Source organism: Terrapene carolina, unplaced genomic scaffold (assembly GCF_002925995.2).
Source record: "Terrapene carolina triunguis isolate 2854851 unplaced genomic scaffold, T_m_triunguis-2.0 Scaffold68, whole genome shotgun sequence".
In the NCBI taxonomy this organism is placed as follows: domain Eukaryota; kingdom Metazoa; phylum Chordata; order Testudines; family Emydidae; genus Terrapene; species Terrapene triunguis.
In genome coordinates, this window is record NW_020664419.1 from 64,960,944 (window position 1) to 64,980,358 (window position 19,415).

General features: G+C 39.2%; 1 protein-coding gene across 1 annotated transcript in view; it reads left to right on the plus strand.

Annotated features, from left to right (window-relative positions):
* NAV3 (neuron navigator 3) overlaps window positions 1–19,415 on the plus strand; it is a 382,361-nt gene that overhangs the window by 176,798 nt on the left and 186,148 nt on the right. Inside the window, exons 6-8 of the mRNA XM_029910866.1 lie at window positions 2,211–2,279; window positions 5,148–5,287; window positions 16,557–17,592. Of these exons, the coding sequence (XP_029766726.1) occupies window positions 2,211–2,279; window positions 5,148–5,287; window positions 16,557–17,592 (1,245 nt within the window). The remainder of the gene's footprint in view (window positions 1–2,210; window positions 2,280–5,147; window positions 5,288–16,556; window positions 17,593–19,415) is intronic.

Here is a 19,415-nt window from a genome sequence, read left to right on the forward strand (position 1 = left end):
TTAAGTAACTTTCACCCCTGCCTGCCAGGATGACAAAAAGGTGGGTGGGAGACCTCAAACTGTGAGATATTAAGGCAGAGAAATAGTCTTAAATATTCAGCCTCTGAAGTAAAAACGAGAAGTTGTGGTTGCTTTTGAGCTTCAAGTGCCCAGCCTTTTATTGCGAAATTGCTATGGATGATAAAATAATAAAACATTGTAATATAATACAAGATATAAAATATTGTGTAATATGTGTGCGCACATATATAGAACATGGGCTAAGTATTATTTTAAATCCCAGAGGAGATGCTGTCATTTAAAACCATGAATTGTCACTGTTGTGAGGTTATACAATACATCTATTCCAAAGGGCCGTGGCATTGCCATCTTTTTGGTGGCTCCATACCCCAGTGTTAGGACTCCTATACTCTCATTTCTTTCAAACAATGTGTGAGCAGGGGCCATTTCCAACCTGCAAACACAGTTCACACATTTTTAGAGGCCATACTGTGACCCCTTACTGGGGTTGTGTTTATTAACACAGAAATTAACAACAATGAACACAAAGTTCAGTTCCCACTTTCTCAATAAAAGGCTGGGCACTTGAAGCTCAAAGGGAACCAAAATGTCCTGTTTTTACTAGAGGCTGAATATTTAAGAATAATTCTCTGCCTTAATATCTCACAGTTGGAAAAGGTATCCCACCCACCTCTTTGTCATCCTGACAGGTCAAATGAAGGCATCATAATGCTGAGGTGTCACTTTTACACTGTATTCACTATTTTCAATCACTATATTCAGCTAGACTAATAGGCTGCTTACCTTAGTGCATCAGCAGAAACCACTTAACTCTTTCCTACCAGAATCAATACCTCCTAGCAGGGAGAGATGTTTCTGGCAAATAGTGCCAGCCTATTATACAGAGCCTAAATGCCAGAGGCGGTGGCTGCTGCTGCTGCTACTACTGCAGTGATTTAAAAATATAAACTGTGGGAGTTGCTGGGTTTATGCCAAACCAATCAAAATGGAGCTGCCATTTTATTTGGTTTCCTCCCACATCCTCAAAAGCCCTAAGGCTCTGATTTCCCATTTCACCTGACCTATGATTTAAACCACCTCTGTGCATCCCCATGATCTGGGGCTTTGAGACCTGACAGCTGCTCTACATTGTATCAGCCATAATAGCTAGAGTACATCAGCTGCAACTACTCCACATAGCCATGCTCAGTCAAACTCCTCATGCAAACTGCTGGGAGACCTGGTCGTGTAGAGCAACACTGCACTAGGGAGTGGCATAAACTGGCCATAAGGCAACAGAGATTCAGCACCAGGCATCTTCTGCTTGATAGGACACATGTCTGGCCTTCCAACAGGGTTCTGTAGTAATCCCCTAGCACAGACATGTCTTGTATTGCAAAAATGCCCTCTGCATGCTGTAAGAGGCTAAGATGCAACTCCCTATGGAATGTAACAGGAAACATAAATAAATAGCAGGAGTTGCCTATTAAAGCATCTGTCTGAGCAATGCACTTTGTTACAATTAGCTTGAGTGATAATGACAGAGAACATCAGTGAACACTTCTATATGGCTACATTTCCTTTGGTGTCAAGTATCAGAGGGGTAGCCGTGTTAGTCTGTATCCACAAAAACAACGAGGAGTCCGGTGGCACCTTAAAGACTAACAAATTTATTTGGGCATAAGCTTTCCTGGGTAAAAAAAACCACTTCTTCAGATGCCTTTCCTTTGGTGGGTTCAATTTATATCCGCATTTTGTGTTCACATTGGGTATGTAGCTGCAAATCGGAATGTTGGTTCTCCTCTAACTACCTAATTGCAGATCCAGATCAGGTAGCTGGAGGCAAAAGTACTTACATATTTGCCTGCAGTTCTTTTTGCGGGCGCAAAAACTCAAACACAAATTTTGCAGTTGCAGATTGCACTACCAATACTGAAACTTGGCCATTCTGAAATTTTTCCCAAACTGTCTATACCTAAACGTTAATATGTTCTGCTGAGTGAGGCAAATTACAGCGCCGTCCATTATTTCATAATCTGTACATTGCATTACTCATAATCTGCACATTAATTCATTCTTTGCTGATTAATTTGGGTTTTCTGTACATGTTCAGCTTGCATTACATTAACTCATAGTTTGCTGGTAAGTGTGTGCTTTCTATATGTGTTCAAAAATTCTTTAATTCAATTTCTCTGTTTCTTCTCATACAGTCTGAGAGCCAGATATGCAACTCAGTCTAATCACAGTGGAATTGCAACCAGTCAAAAAAAGACTTCTAGGTCAGTTAATATCTCTCATTTATTGCTTATTAGTGATACTCAACTGAGTCAGTGCCCATTGGTATTTTATTCTTTGGACATAAGTAAACATTGCAATGTGTAATCATGCAAGTTTTGTACCACAGAGCTTTGTCATGGGAAAGCCTTGCACCTGACTGGCAAAAGCAGATTTGTACAATACCATTAGCCATATTTCTGATTGTTATGTATCGTGCATCTTTGTGTCCTGCATGTAAATGATCAGATTTGAGGGGTTAGAAGGCTTAGGGATTTAGTAAAGCTTTTGATTCAACTTCTTCCTTGGGTCACAAGTGAAAATGAGTTTGGAAGGCCATCCTAGCTCCCAAAGGACCCTGTGTCCACATCACAAAATCATCACACAAGTCTAGTTCATATAGGGTTGTCAATTTTAGCGGGACGTATTCCTGGAAGCTTCAGTCCATGACATAGTCTTTAATTAAAGATTAATCTTTAGTTCCTGGAGACTCCAGAACAATCCAGGAGGGTTGGCAATCCTAAATTCCCGAACAGAGGAGCAAAGATGTAGCGGACAAACAGTCACAGACTGTGTCTGCTGTCCCTGGAGTAGCATAGCTAAGCCCCTCTTCATGAGATACTTGGGATTGGAGACACAAAGGACCTCAGCTAAAGCTTGAAGTGTATTTGATAGAACTGTGTGCAGAAACTCACACTTTCCCTGCCTGTCCTGTTGTCCACTTGAGCCAGTGCTGCTAATCTTTCACTTTCATGACTACTAAATCCACAAACAGATTTTTAGAAGAAAAGAATTCAAGTCCCTCTTGCTGTTGTAAGTTTGTGTTTATGAGAAGCAATGCCTTTATTAATCACACTGTTTGCTGTACAGTTCATTGCTGAGAACAATGAACTATAAATAATGTAATCCAGAATAAAGCTTGCATTTCATAATGTGGTGCACTAATACAATCTGAGTGACTGGTGATAGCTTGCAATGAGCCATTCCAGAGTGTAGTCGCTTTATGCCTGTGATCATAGGTCTTCAGTCTCATTTATTGCTGACACTACTGTCTTGTCCACCATTCAGCATGTGTAGGCTAACAGTTTTATTGTCTAATACTTTAAATCTATGACAGTGTTGCCAAGGCCCTGATCAGAGGTATGTGACTTGTCCCTTATCTGTTACTTCCTACTTTGCATTTCCTTGGTTGCTTAAAATGATTCTGCAAGGGCAATTTGAAAACTGAGTTCAATTAATGACGGTAAATGAAGTAAATTGGAAAGTATGTAGAGCAAGTGACCTCATGTATAATGTGCTTACGGCTGCAAGTTCGAGGATTCTGGCATGTAAAATATACATTTAAGTAATTTACATTTTAATAGAACAGATGAATTTCCAGTGTTGCACATGCCTTCTCGTTGCCTTTTTTTTTTTTTTCTCATTACCTTTGACAAATGATCTCAGGGCTCTGACTGCCTGTCAAATTAGGGTAATGAGAAAGAGCAAATGGATTTTTAAGTTTGTTTTAGTGCATTCTTCAGGGAACAGAAGATCACTAGAATTCATGGGTCATGGTAAAGGTTAGAATGCATACAGCTGTAGAGACAGTCTGCTCTGGTCTCAGCACAGAGACTAGTGGGGCAGGCTGGCAGCCAGAATGAGCCATAAAAATAATGAATGGATTAGCTCTCTGAGGCTTAAATCAGTAATGTAACAGAATGTGGAGCTCTTTATATGTGTTATCTAATGAAACTAAAATGATTTCAACATTTTTGATGTACCAATGTGTTAAGCAAAACATTTATAAAAATCTAACATTTTGGAGTCCTTTATAATGTGATTTCTTTCCTCTCTCCAGCTATTGCCCTTTCATGATGCATCATATGATGACACTAATATCATTTGAGAACTCTACAATAATTCATGCTGTTGTTAGCAAAGTCTTTGAAATTACTCATCACATTTGCATAGTCCATCAGTAACCGAATATGGGTATTATATCCCTGTTGCAAAAGTCTGTTGATGATCTGAGTATTTTATTATGTGTTGTATAAAAAGGGGGGGGGAGTTATATTTGCAGTGGTGATGGAGGAAATTTGAAGCAGACTTGTATTAAATAATCATATGCCAGAGAATTGAATCAAGCAAAATACAATGATGCTTTATACGTGCTACAGACAATGGTTCCTAATTTTTTCATAACACTACTACACAGTAAGGCTCAGATGGTGGCAGCAAATAGTAACAAATGAACTGTATAGTCTGCATTATATTCTTATATAGGGCATACATACATCTGCAGTATCTACCTTAGAATATTTATTTTCAACATTCTGCATTTGAGATAATAAATATGCAGACCAATCTGAAATATAGTTAGAGCTAGAGCCAATAGCTATTCAAAATGTATTTGAGTGCAGTGGATTAGTAAAAGTCTAGTTATTGTGCTGTAAATGCAATTAACTACAGTATTTACCAGATTAAGAGCGTTTGGGATATTTCTTCAAAATATTTTATTGTTATGTTCTCTAGTCAATTTTATCGTATTTACTCCAGAAAACAGACTGTGATATATTTAAGTAAAATATTACACTGTAATAGTATATGTGGGTGAATCTGTTTTAGCAATGTTAATGGCAAATGCAAAGCATCCTTATGTTTCCTGTGATGCTATAAAACATCTTTTTCCCTTTTGTGTGTGTTAGGATTAACTTTTATTTTCATTGACCCTGTTGAATCTAACTAACTTGATTCCTGTCATTCATTGTCATTATGTGAAATCATTGTTATTCATTTACTGGTTCCATACTTTGGTCTGATACTTGACAAAGTGTGTGTTCCATATGTTTGCATCTTGTACAACAAAGTAATTTCTGATTATACTGTTCTAGGCTTCCAGGGCCCTCAAGGGTGCCAGCTGCAGGCAGCAGTACCAAGGTCCAGGGAGCTTCTAATTTAAATCGGAGAAGTCAGAGCTTTAACAGCATTGACAAAAACAAGCCTCCACAATATGCAAATGGCAATGAAAAAGGTAAGTTTTGAAAAGCCACCAGTAACTGTTCATAGACAACACACACAATCTGAAAGCAGAAAAGAAACAATCCCATGTGTAACACAAAAATCATAGTTAGAGATGGGCCAGGAAGGTGGTGTTGAGTTTAGGTTCAGGTTCATAGCTGAATCAGGGCTAAAATGTGGGTTTGGACTAATCGGCACTGAAATCTTGTGAACTGTTATTGCAATATTTTTACCCCCATTGGTGAAAATCTCACGAGATTCGCTGAAGTAAAAGATGACTTGATGTTTCATGGGGGAAATATTGAGTCTGATCCAAATCCCATTGACTTCAGTGTGCTTTGAGTCAGACCGTCTGTGGAGTCAGCAGTTCGTGTGGGATTTGGAATCTTCAGGTTGCATATCCAGACCAGGACCATAATCTGAGAAGTGAGTTTGGACCTGCGGTTTCAAATTTAAACCCATTTTCTGAAAAATTTGAAGGGGTTAAAATTCAAGTTTCATATTTTGCTTCATCTTTAATTACAAGCTGCTGTTCTATCTACTGATTTAATTTGTTCTCCTCTTCATCCCCATCACTTCTTGACCTCCTCCCTGGCCTGTGGAGCAGTTTTTCTAGAAAATGTCCCTCTTTATTCTTTATCTCAAGAAGAAGAATTTGAAAATTCAGTATTCTGAGTTGTGTAAATACTCCAGGCCCCCTTTCTTCTCTGTGTAATGAACAACATTCTATTCATATCTCTGGGTTAGAATATAGTTGAAAATGATACAATATGCATAATACCCATTTGCATCCTTGGGGTCTGTGGGAGGAACAAATATGCAGTGAATGTTCTTCATCTAAGCAACAGGCAACTATCCAGATTTTTTCTGCAAAATTCTGATGAACATGCTTTGCCCCTAGCAGCATCTGAAGATATAAATCCATCCTTTCAATAGTTATTTCATTATTTTTACTATCAGGGACGAGTATTTTGGATAGCTCTGTAGTTGATTTTATTTTATCATCAGCTTGCTTATGGCAAGACATGCAGACTAAATCCATAAAGCATACAGGATATGTACTGAGCAGACAGTATATAGTTCACAAATACTATAGTGGACTTATGCAGTAGGAGGTGTGGCTGCTTGAGTGAAGGTATGTACAATAGTTTAGGTTTTAGAAATGCTATGTGATTTTGACATCAGTTTGCAATTGAAACAACAGCATATGGAGGAATGAATGATTAAAGGTGGGAAACTTTTTTCCATAGTTGTAGATACCAGTTTTTCTCAGCTTATTGCTTGCAAACTGTCTTTGGACTGCTAAGACTTGCCTTGCAATGCACGTTTATGTGGCTTTTTCTGTGATGGATTTCGTTACTTTCCCATTTCTTCCCTGCACAGAATGAGAACCTTGATCAGATTTTTAGTGAAGTCATCACTTGCAAGAGGATAAGGGCTGCTTTGTTTGTATATAATCGTTCGATTCATTTTATAGGATATAGAAAATGTAATGTTGCATAACTACCGAGTACTATATTTCAAATTTTCTGTCTCTGCTCTTTTTTCTTACTTCAAATAACAGCAGCAAAGATCTGAGTACATTGATTTGATATGGAAACATAAGCCAAGTACAAGTTTATTTTAGAGACATATATATAAAAGCAAAAGTTAATGAGGGAAAACAACTATAGTGAGTGCTGGGATAGCAAAATATTTCATCTAAGATCCTAAAAGGACAAACAGAAAAGTGTATCAGAATCCACCATATCAATTCCTTGCCCAAAGAGAAAAATAACGGCACCAAAATGTTTTTAAAGTTAATTACCAGGATATGTATATTGTTTAATGTTTCTGTGACAAGTTTAAATAGCAACTTTTTCATATCTAGGAACTTGTCTGGCATTAATGTATAGAAAAAATGTATGAAACAAACTTTCTTACTAATAGTACAACTACTAAATAATAATATTTAGCACTTGCTACTAAAGTAACTTGAAAAGTTTTTTTTTCCCACAGCAACACAGCACAGGGAACTGAAAGCTCTATTTTTAATGCATTGTCTTTGCCATGGGCACTACAACAAGACAAATTAATGCTAGCAGCCCAAGTAGTACCAGTGTATAGTGCTTTCAAAATATTAAGTGACCATTCTGATAACATTCCTGTATGGTAAGTATGCATGTATTACAGACAGATAAGCTGAGGCAGAGAAGTTAAATGGCTTGCACAAGGAAGTCATCATGTGAGTAGGCATCAGGACTCAGGAGCTGCGGACTGCCAGGCCTGTGCTCAGACCAATATTAGTGCATAGTTCTCTTTAGTATGACTCAATATATGCTGTATGAATTTGAATACATTACACAAGGTTATTTACACAGTACATGTTATCAGGAATTGGTAATAATTGAAACTCCAGTTATTGTATAATTAACATGGTTTCCAACTCAGTTACTGTCAGGGATGGACATAAATTTACAGATTCAAGTGCCCAATCCTGCTCCAATGCAACCAAGAATGGATCCAAAATCAGATCTGGCCCAAACCTTTACTCACAACTTGACAGTTCTTGGACCCTTTTTGAGGTTCATTTGTAACTTATAAATAAGTAGGGGTGTATCCCATAAAGAATAATTCACATGAGGCAAAATCCCCCCCCGACCCTGTTGAAGCCAATGGGAGTTTTGCCATTGACTTCAGTAGAGCCAGAGTTTCACCCACAAACTCCTTCAGCCAGAGTCAGAGTTTACTTTATGGTAGCTTTGATTAAGACATGTGGGCCCTGAGTACATAACACATATCAAAAATCTAAACAGGCCAATGCTAGGAGATTGCAGTGAGTTGGCTCATATGGGCTCAATCAGCTGATCTTTTTCTTTTCTTCCCTCCCCTGGATGCTACATCCTTTGGAGGGATTTCAGTGAGAGTATATGTCTTAATGGAATGTCTGCTTCTGAAAGAATAAATGAAAAAGAAAATAATAGAAATAATTCTTTCATTTTGAAATAACAAGGATGAAGTCATTTAGATTAATTTCCCCCTCACACTTCTTAGGAAGAACAGCCCTGCAACATTATACGCTTCTCCCCAGTATGGACTTGTTGCAGTGCTTCTCAGACTGTATTTGGTGTACCACCTTCAGAATTTCAGTCAGTGATAGTATACTTTAAACTAAACCTCGTACAACCTGACTGCAGCCCACTTACCACCAATGTTACATGTCACCACACTTTGAGAATCACTGTTCTACTGCATCTATAGCACTCATTCTGCGGAAGGACTGTACAGTGTAACATTGCATGACTTGGAAAGGTAAATTTTGTCAGTTGAGAGTAGGAAAGAACAAATGTTCTGATTAATGTTCTCACCACATCGTGCTGAAAAAAAGACTTTTAGAATTTGGCTATTGGCCCTAAATTATTTGTGTTGTGTGGGGTTTAAACTGAAATATTTTCACTGTAGTGAAACGGAGTCATATGACTATAACCGCACTTAATACTTAAAAAAATGCCTAATAAAGGTAAATGCTGAACTTCTGGCTATGAATGTTTGTAATATAAGATATTGTTACCTATCTTTGGGGCAGGCATATGTAACTCTCCCATGGAGATTTTCCTAAGAAGCAAAAAGCATGTGGGGTGGGCAAACTGGTTTGAAAGTGTTTGGTTATGATTTCATATTTTCATTGTCAACAATCTATTGGCTAGTCTAAGCTGCTATCTAACCTTCTCACAACCCCTATTGAATTGAATGGGGTCACTCATATGCAAGACATTTGCTAAACTTAAAAAAAAAAAAAAACCCTTATCTCCCTTCTCATATATTGACTCTTACAGAACACTCCAATTTTACTGAGTAAACACACCTTGAAAACCCTTGTCACATCAGACTCCCTTGTTAACTTTCCCCTTTTTTTTATGTGTAGTCACTCACCCTTTAGAATATTTCTAAAGCTACTTGATACTAACCCTCCCTCCCCTCAAAATACATAAATGCATTGTGAGATTGCATCTTTGGGACCATCATTGCACCGCTCACAATTACATTTCCACTCTGCTTTTATTCTGTATAACTCTGACAAATTGGCCGTGCACGTAGGGGCAAATACAGTGCCTCACCTCCATGAAGGCAATAGAACAGGTGTGGTTGTAGCACATAAAGGAGGACCGGGATTGTGCAGAAGTATGCACCTCTGTGTGGTCTGAAGTCCTTTTAGGTGTCAATGTAGTGACACATGTTACAGTAGACACATGTTAAAGGTGAACAGAGCTATTTCAGCCAGGGGATGAAGTCACCTTCACAGAGTGGCTCCCCAGCCATTCTGTGGGCTTGTGGAGAAAATGTCTATACCTGTACATTTCACAAGCCCCTAGCTAAGCTACAACTGAGGCTTTGGTCCTGAAACGTTACATGAGAGATTCTGTTATATTAGTATTATTAGGCCTGTATGTTTGTCCTGGTCTCATTTTGTGTCCATTATTTTGTTACACACCTTAGGACAAATCTGACATTGGCTACTGTCAGAAAGTCTGCATATAGGAGAGGTAGTGCAGGATGGCAGTTCACTATGCCAATCCAAGTCTCTCAAAAGCAAAAATCCACTGTAAGATTATGCTTAGGGGTCAGAGCATTCTTCTTGGTGTATGCTCCTGATCCAGTAACATATGCTTATATACATATCCCCCTGTCATGTGTCCCTTTACACAACCATATAATCATTGTTCTCCTAGCAGGAAAAATCTGAGCAGGTAAGTGGAAGAAGAAAGTTGTGTGGGTGGCTGTTTCTGATTAGCATATATGTAGGCAACAACTGAACTGTCGTTTGTACTGAATTGTATATGCAAACTTCCATATGAGTTGGTGATTTACAAGTTTAAGATGTAAACGTAAAAATAAAATGTAAAAATTAAATACACGAATATATCACTCAGTATCAGGAAACAAATCTTTTTATTCTACTTCATTATCCATAAAGATGGACTATTGGTATACAGCTATACAGCATCTGTTTAAGATGGAGATAGTTGGCCTGACAGAGTATAACGTAAATTACATAAGGACTTTTACATTTGTCTGTAGTGTCACTAGTATCTGGATTTTGGACTTTAATACAGTATTTGTGTTATAAGGAAACAGAATTTCTTATTTCATGTATCTCTGATGCCTATTGCCATGATATATGTACAGGCTTGGAAGGATTTGATTTTTTTCGTTAAATGTCGTTAAATGTTGATTTCGCCATACGTACAGAAACTGACAAAAACATATTTCCATTGATGAAAATAGAAATTCACAAAAAAGTTTCAGTTTTTATTTTGTTTAAAATTTCCCAGGAATTTATCAGTGTTTATTATGAAAAAAAATAGAAGCAGGTGAAGATCAGTACAATAAATTAATTTCACAGTTTTCTGGGTAAATATTGGGGTTAACATTGGGGGACTGTAGCACCAAAAAAAAAAAAAAAAAGAGAAACCCAACAAATAGCGAGAAGAAAGGAAAACTGAAAATGAAAGCAGTTTAATGGTTTATTTCATGGACTGCACATTAACAATTTGTGCACATATGCACGCACATGAGTGTGTTCGTATATCTTGCATTACATTGCTTATTTTAACAGAGAGCCTCGTATTTACCCTTTATTAACATAAATACATCTACCTAATGTAATGTATTAGATTTTCTTCACATAATCGGTATTTTCATATACTTGAGTGGTCCAGAATTGTGGTACAAATCAGTTTAAAAAAAAAAAAAAAAAAAAAAAAAAAAGAAAAAGAAAAAAAAAACACACACACACAAATAGCTTATGTAAAACCTGGGAATTTTTCAATAAAAATCAGTGAAAACTGAAAATGAAGGGCCTTATGGACAGGCAAAGAAAGACAAATGCTGCTTGAGAACTTATTAGCGTTTGATTTTAAGGATATTTACTTAGTATATTTGTATGTGTTATGCTGACAATTTTTGTTTTAAAGCTTTAACTTTTTGAATCTCAACATACATTGTTATTAAATAATTATTGCTTGTCCCCCCATAATTTCACTCAACTGTGAAAATTTGAATAGATAAAAATGGAAAAAAAGCTTAAAAATAAACATTAATATACTCCATCAAAAATATTTTTTAAAAAATTGAATTCTGCCAAGCCTGCATATATGCAGTTTGAATCAACATGCTGGAAATATTGATTTATGTTGTTATTGTTGAAGAAAAGTTAGTGCCCCTATGCTATAATAATCAAAACTCTCTTCACTCTTATAAGCTGGTGACCTACAGATTTAAGATGTAAAACTAAAATGTAAAAATTAAATACACAGATATATTTTGTTTGGATTCACTCTGTATCAAAATTACCACAAGGTGGGGACAGATGTCATGTAATAAATACCTGAGTCAAACTGAATGTGCACAGCACACTAACAGATCTGCAGGTTCAAGGAATGCATTTAGGGTGGGAGACAAGGTCATTCCGTATCAAGAAACAAATCCTTTTATTCCACTTTATTAATTGCACGATGAACTATTGATAATACACTTGGGCACAGAAACAACTCTCTTTAAGGAACATTAAGGGTGTGATTTAAATTAAAGATTAAGAGCCAAATTAAAGCTCTCAGTCCATCTGTAACTTATCTGGCGCTGATTACAATTTGTGATATATGTGTTATGAAGCAGTGACTCCAAGGCGCCTGTGGGTACTTGCTGTGTATACAGCACAACAAACTATTGAGGAAATGCCAAAAAGTAATTTTTTCTTTGTTTACTACTGTCTCTTCATTACACAAGCTTGATATTACTCCAAAGGAGATATGGTAAGGGGGGGCTTGGTTTTGTGTGTGATTTTTTTTAAATCAGTACTTTTTGTAAGTAAATGAACACAAGTTAAAACTGGTAACCTACAGAGATACCAGAATATCATAGTTAACACACCAGAATGTAAAAATATAATAATAATATATGGAGATATACCTATCTTATAGAACTGGAAGGGACCTTGAAAGGTCATTGAGTTGAGTCCAGTCCTCTGCTTTCACTGCAGGACCAAGTACTGTCCCTGACAGATTTTTGCCCCAGATCCCTAAATGGCCCCCTCAAGGATTGAACTCACAAACACCCTGGGTTTAGCAGGCCAACGCTCAAACCACTGACCTATCCCTCCCCCCGACATAGTGGACTCATATATTGTTATATATAGACTGCATATATTTTAACACTTTTAATGAAGCACATGAAAACTGGAAATAAAGGCCCCAATCCTCACATGTAATCAATGAATACTCAGTGCCTGTCCAGATGTGAGTGCAAAGGAGTCTTTGCTCACCTCCCATCCTGGGCCATCAGCCACCAGACAGGGTCCTGGAATAAATTAAAGAAGCCTAAACCTTGCTATAATCTACACCAGCAATCCACAGCCCCTAGGCTTTGCTCCAGCAGCTGGGGCTCACCAGAAAATCATAGAGGCCCAACCACAACCTCTGCACTGGTGGCTGGGAAGGAGGTGGCTCAGTAGGCAGGAGCGGTGCCAGGGTTTTTGCCGCCCTAGGGGGCAGCGCTCCTCCTCAGTAATCGGCGGCAGCTCCTCCTCTGAAGCTGCGTTCTTGGCGGCGGGGGTCCTTCTGCCCTGCGTCTTCAGAGCACTTCGGCGGCAGGTCCCGGAGCGAGTGAAGGACCCGTCGCCGAATTTCCGCTGAAGACCCGGAGCGGAAGAAGCCCCTCTGGGCAGTCCTGGTTCTAGGTGGCGTTTCCGCAGCCGCTTTTCTTCCCACCCAGAGGAATCGCCGCTGAAATTCCGCCGAGGGCAGCAAAATGCCGCCCCCCACATCCTGCCACCCTAGGCGACCGCCTAGGGTCATCTAGTGGAAGCGCCAGCCCTGTCAGTAGGCTCTGCTTGAAGACTGCTTCATGCCTCTAAAAGGCAAGGATCTGTCTCAAAGCATTCTCAGTTATGGGATGAGCTACCAGAAGAGATTAGAATGAGATAAAGTCTGACCTATTTTAAAGACCACTGTCAGACCCATCTATTTGCTGAAGTTTTCTCACAGTAACTAAATCCTACAGAGCTTCCTGGAACCCGGGAAGGATAAAGAGCAGAATCGTCTGTGAAGTCCACTGTGGGCATAGGCATGCAGAGCTAATTCATCTGGGCAGGGCCTGCATATTATGGTGGCGAGTGCTAGAAAAACTAAGATAGACAGAGCATCTGTTTAAGATGGACATAGTTGACCTGATAGTTGGCATCACGAGGATCTGGATTCTTCACCTTAACTAAAACTGTATTTATGTTAGGAAGAAACAGATTTTGTGAATCTATGGTGCCTATTGTTATGATACACGTGCAGTCTGGGTCAATACTGATATATTTTGTTTTTGTTGAAGAAAAGTTATGGCCCCTCTCCCAAGATACTTACAAGCCTCTACTCCCTCTTATGAGTGGGTAACCTGCTTTCATTTATAGAACTTATAGTACAAGAATCGGAATTGTAAATAGCCCTGGCTTAGCACTCAAAGGAGAAATGCTGCTAGTGCCCTTTCTCACTAACTATAATTTTTAGATTATTGGACCTTGGGCTCACGTTTCCACATAAAGCTTTAAGTGCAGTTTTGGTAAGACATGAATAGTATTTCAAGTGGATGTTTTGTAGTCATGCCTCAGATGTATCTGCCACTCTGAAAGTGACACTGAATAATATGGGCACGCCTAAGCATCCTTTCAGTAGCCCTCCTGGTGTTCTGTGCAACAATACAAAACATACTAACTTGAAACATCATCTGAGCTAATACAATTATGCACAATAATTTAGAGAACATAATTGGTGGTTTTAATGGGTTTAATCACCATTAACACTTCATTTCTCTGATGCCACAGAGTAATGTTAACCAGCAAATAGCACTCAACTACTCAGGCCCCCACACTTAGCAATGTGGGCTTAATTTAAAAGAGCTCATTCCCAATGTATGTGTTTTTCATACATCAATCTGTTTTGCTTAAGAAAGCAGGCTGCTTGTTGGAAAATATGGTTAGTGTTTAAAATATGTTCAACTATATTGATTATTACACAGAGGGCCTGATTCTCATTTATACTAAGGCCCCTTTGCCCTGCTCTGGCAGTGTAAATGGGTTTTAGGACTAATCTATAAAGGGATTTAGTGGTCTACCTCACACTTTAGGACCTAAATCCAAAATTGAGATTCTCAAAATCCCAGTTCAGCTGCCGCCTAACCCAGCATGTGCCTACATTCCCTGGACACATGAGGGTGAGTCTACATGAACAATTTGTTCATGGTGAATTTGAGGCATGCATGAATCTATCCCAAATCAACTTGCCTTGGACTAACTGTCCATATGGACTCTGCTGATGCACATTAACAGTTCATTAATGTATTCTGATCTAGTCCCATCTCAGTGAGCACTAGGCAGGCTAGCGGGGAAAAGATACACACCCCAACGTGCCGAGAACTAAATGCTCATGTAGAGAAACCCTCGGTTTCTGCTGATGGGTATATGTGCACGGCTGCTGGAGTCTTGATATCCAGTGCCTACTTCACACCTAACCCTCAGCAAGATTAACAAACTAGGTGTCCCCTACCTTGCCTGTGGAATCCAGTCTGGTAGGACTCAGGTCACATTAGAGTATGTCAACCAGATTGGGACCTAGGCTGAATCTGCCTTCTACCTTATAGCCTGGTGGTGAGAGCACTCCCTCAGGACGTCCGAGACCCACTGGCCTAGGGGGTAATCTGGGGTGGGTCTCCCTATCTCTCCTTTTGAAGCTGTTTCACTGTGTATAAATAAATCATCCCTTGGGCCAGAAAGAGAGTGAGAATGACCCTATTGTCCAGTGGGTAGGGCACTCCCTTGGGATGTTAGTCAGAACCCAGCCTCTGCTCCTGTCCATATTTAATTATTTTATAGAGTGGAACAGCTTCAACAGGAATGACTGAGAGAGCCCCCAGTCTGGAAAATTCTATTGCCTGGGTGTTAGTGCACACACCCAGCCTGGGAAACACCCAAGTTCAACTCCCTCTTCTTCCTGAGTCAGAATAGAGCCTTGAAACCGGGTCTCCCACTTCTGAGGTGAATGCACTGGGCTATGGGGTATAAGGCCACTGACTCCCCATCCTTGTTTTTGGCAAAAAAGGGTTGACCTGACTTAGGTGCCTAACTCCAGGAGAGGGTTCATGGCTCTGAATCCTGGGTGGAGGGAGGCGCTTCCTTCCAACCTGAAGGTAGGTGCCTAAATCCCTTTGAGGGGTGGAGCTTGGGCCACACACCTCTCCTTGGCATTTCCTGTTGGCTAGCTTAGGCAGTTTTCTGCTCAACGTGCTGGCTTTTGTGAATCCTATTCTTAGGCACTAACTTGTGTATAGGAGGGAGTCTGGGTGCCAATCATAGGGCTGCGGATTCCACTATGCAGCAGAGTGCCTGAAGTTAGGTATTGCAACACTGAACTTAAATCCCCTTTGTGGATCTAGCCATTAAAGCAAATAAGAATCAGACCCTAAATAGCTGTCAGTGTTGCGCTGTTGCAGAGCTAGCAACTGCTTCAACTGCTATCGAGTACTGTCAACAGTGAAGCTTTCTGATATATTTTCTCCTGTCCTGGAAAATACACCGTAATCAAACCTCTGTGATCAGTTCTAGCAAAGAAATATGGTGACCAAAAGGTAGAATTAAATTAGACATTTCAGGGCAGTGGCCCAGAGAAGTGTTGGTATATGTGCTAGACATTTTTTGCTTGTAGGAACAGAAACAGTATTTCCCAGACCACTGTCTCTAGTACAGGTTTCTCAATGTAAGTATCGTATTACCCGGAAACCAGAAAAGAAAAGCTTAACTTTTGTTATCTTTCAAAATCCATCTTTTGCCCCCTCAGCATCTCAATTCTGTGATTTGAGGTGTTCGCTAATGTACTGACATCTGGGACGTCTTCGGATCAGAAGGGTTTCTTGAACTAATATTAAGATACGATTATAATCGTCTAATTATCAAGAGCTTTATTTCAGAAGTGAGAGTTACATCATGTCTCCATGTTCTCCTCAGCTCTGAGAGATGGATACTCTAAAGCAACATGACAGAGAAGCAAAAACATTCTTGTTTTGCAAGCCATATACTTAATGGTAACCTTCCGGGTATAAACTAAGTTTAGTATAAACTGCATTTTCCGTCAGTTTTTGAAAGCTCAGTTGTATCTGTGTTTTTAAAGGTATAACTAATTAGAATATCGTTTTAGAGCAGGGGGAAGAAAAATAATTCTATCATTGCAAAATATATGATTCTTGCTCTTTTTTTTTTTTTTTAACAGATTCACCAAAAGGCCCTCACCCATCTGCAGGCATGAATGGAAATGTGCAGCATCCCACCAGCACTGGGCAGCAGCCGGTCTCTGCCATACCCTCTCCAAGTGCCAGCAAGCCTTGGCGCAGCAAATCCATGAATGTCAAACACAGTGCCACCTCCACCATGCTGTCCGTGAAGCAGCCTAGTCCCGCCACCTCCCCTACTCCATCTTCAGACAGGCTCAAGCCACCCCTTTCTGAAGGAGCGAAACCCCCTTCATCCGGACAGAAATCCATGCTGGAAAAGTTCAAGCTGGTTAATGCTAGGACTGCTTTAAGACCCCCCTTGTCATCCAGTTCAGGACCCAATGAGAGTGGAAGAGAGGATGATACCTTTTCGGAGTGTGGTGAAATGGACGGCTTTAGCAGTGGGCTAAATAGTGGTGGCTCCACCAGTAGCAGTCCTAAAGTGTCGCCTAAGCTAACCCCTCCAAAAGCTGGAAGCAAAAATCTCAGCAATAAAAAGTCTTTGCTACAGCCAAAGGACAAAGAGGAAAAGAACAGGGACAAAAATAAAGTTTGCACTGAGAAAACAGTAAAGGAAGAGAAGGACCAGGTCACTGAAACATCTACAAAGAAGAGCTCAAAAATTGCAAGCTTGATCCCAAAGGGGAGCAAGACTACAGCAGCCAAGAAGGAAAGTTTAATACCCTCCTCTAGTGGGATACCAAAACCTGGATCAAAGGTACCGACAGCAAAGCAGAGTGCTTCAGCTGTGTGTGCAGGAAGTAAAGAGTCTGAAAAATTCAGGACTACAAAGGGCAACCAGTCTCAATCGACAACGAAATCACAAGCTAATGAGAAAGCCTCCACTTCCTGTAGTCTTGCTTCTTCTGAAGGAAAAGAATCTAGCCCAGCTCTGACCCCTGGTTCTTCTGCAGCTCTTTCTGTTTCAATGGCTGCAAGCAGTGGACAAGTCACAGGAAATGGCATCGTCCAACTTCCTCAACAACAGCAATATAGTCACCCAAACACTGCCACAGTAGCTCCTTTCATTTATAGGTAAGGTCACTAAAGCAATTTTGTGTTATTATTTATAAGATGTGTAATTGGGACTGATAGAATAATTCATAGAGAATCAAATGGCTAGTGGATTTTATCTGTTTATTCACAAGTTGTACACAAACATGATTTTCCTAACATTTGTGCACTATTCAAAATTACTCTATGAATAGTTGCCGTGGACCTTTTTTGGTTTGTAGCTCATACTTGGGCAGTTTGTTGAGAGTATTTGCCATTTGAAATTCAAGCTGTTTTGATTGGATACGCAGGTCACATGATATGTTTCTGGTGGATGAGCATAACTCTTAAAACCAGATTTCCAGTGTGGAATACTTTTGCTTAGATTTCAACAGCTATTTTCTGCCAATATTCTGCAATATTTGCTTAGAATTCGCTGTTTCCTAAATATTGTTAAAGTAAACTTTATTGGAATCATCACAGAAGGTGACACAAAAGAGGCATTAGCGAGGGAAATAATTTTAAAATGCTTGCAAATATTCACCAAGGACGAATTGGGTGAGCATGGGGGTTGATTGCAGCATCCTGATTCTACTCTACTGACCCCAGAATAACAATATTGCAGAAGGGCAGCTTTAAGTTACCCACCTAGTATAATCGCTTATGTTAGGTAGGATCCGGTGTAGTGGATTGAAAAACAAGAGGTAAACTATGGCAGCTAGAGATTTTCATTTTATACAATAAGGAAGCTATAATAAGGGAAGCTACTATTCTGGCTGGTTTCAGTAATAGTGATTGCAGTTTAATAAGGTTTCAAATGTCAGCTGTTGGAGGATTTTTAGATTCAGCTGTGGGTAAATTAAACATTTAAAAAGGAAAATTTGATAAACTGAGAAATGTATTAAGTAGAATAGGCTGGCAGTTTTTGTTAGCAAGTGGAACTTGTAGATAAAAATTGGCTAAAGATTAAAGAGGTGCTGGAGTAGACACAGAGGGAGCATATATCATTATGTAAAACTAAACACAGTTTCAGACCCATTGTGGGTGAGTGATAAATTATTTAAGTTTGTTGTGATTAAAAACAGAGCTCCAAAAATTATGAGGGGGAAAGAGCCATAGAGCACAGTTTTTATTTATTTTAATATTCAATAGCTGGCCTCTTCAATTCAATATATAGCCGAGCATGTATAAGAGAAATATTTAATGAATTGATGTGATTCTGAATAACTGAGTAAAGTTCACATATTATGGTAATTCATGGTCTGGAACAACTTCAGTGATATATGCAATTTACTATACTGAATATGAGTTGGAAATATATATACGAATATAGAGATATACGTGGACCCCATTCTACCCTCAAATAAATATGAAACTAACATTTACCACATGGTGATGCCATTTCATTGCATGTTGTCACAATATGGAAATATGTTATCTTTTTACTATGCTGCATCAAAATGCAAAATACATTAGGACTATTAAAGGAGAGATTCAAGTGTGCATTTGCCAACAGAATTTGGCTTTATGACTATCCCCAATACGCCTCAACCAACAAAGGCCACTGTATTTGAAGTTAAATCTTGCTTGAAAACAATTCTAAAGGCCAAAGTCTAATCTCACACCAGTGTTAAGAGGAATAACTCCATTTACTTGGCTGGAGTTACTTCAGATGTACATCTGTGGAATTGAGAGCAGAATCTGTCCCACAGATCCTGTACTGAATGCAGATACACACTAACTCTATTCCTTGTGGGTCTCAAGGTCTTTGAAATAGTAGACAATGATTTTATAGCAGAGTATAAATATAATCAGAGACAGAATATCCATATTTACAAAGTCAGCAGAATTATTCCTGGGGGCAT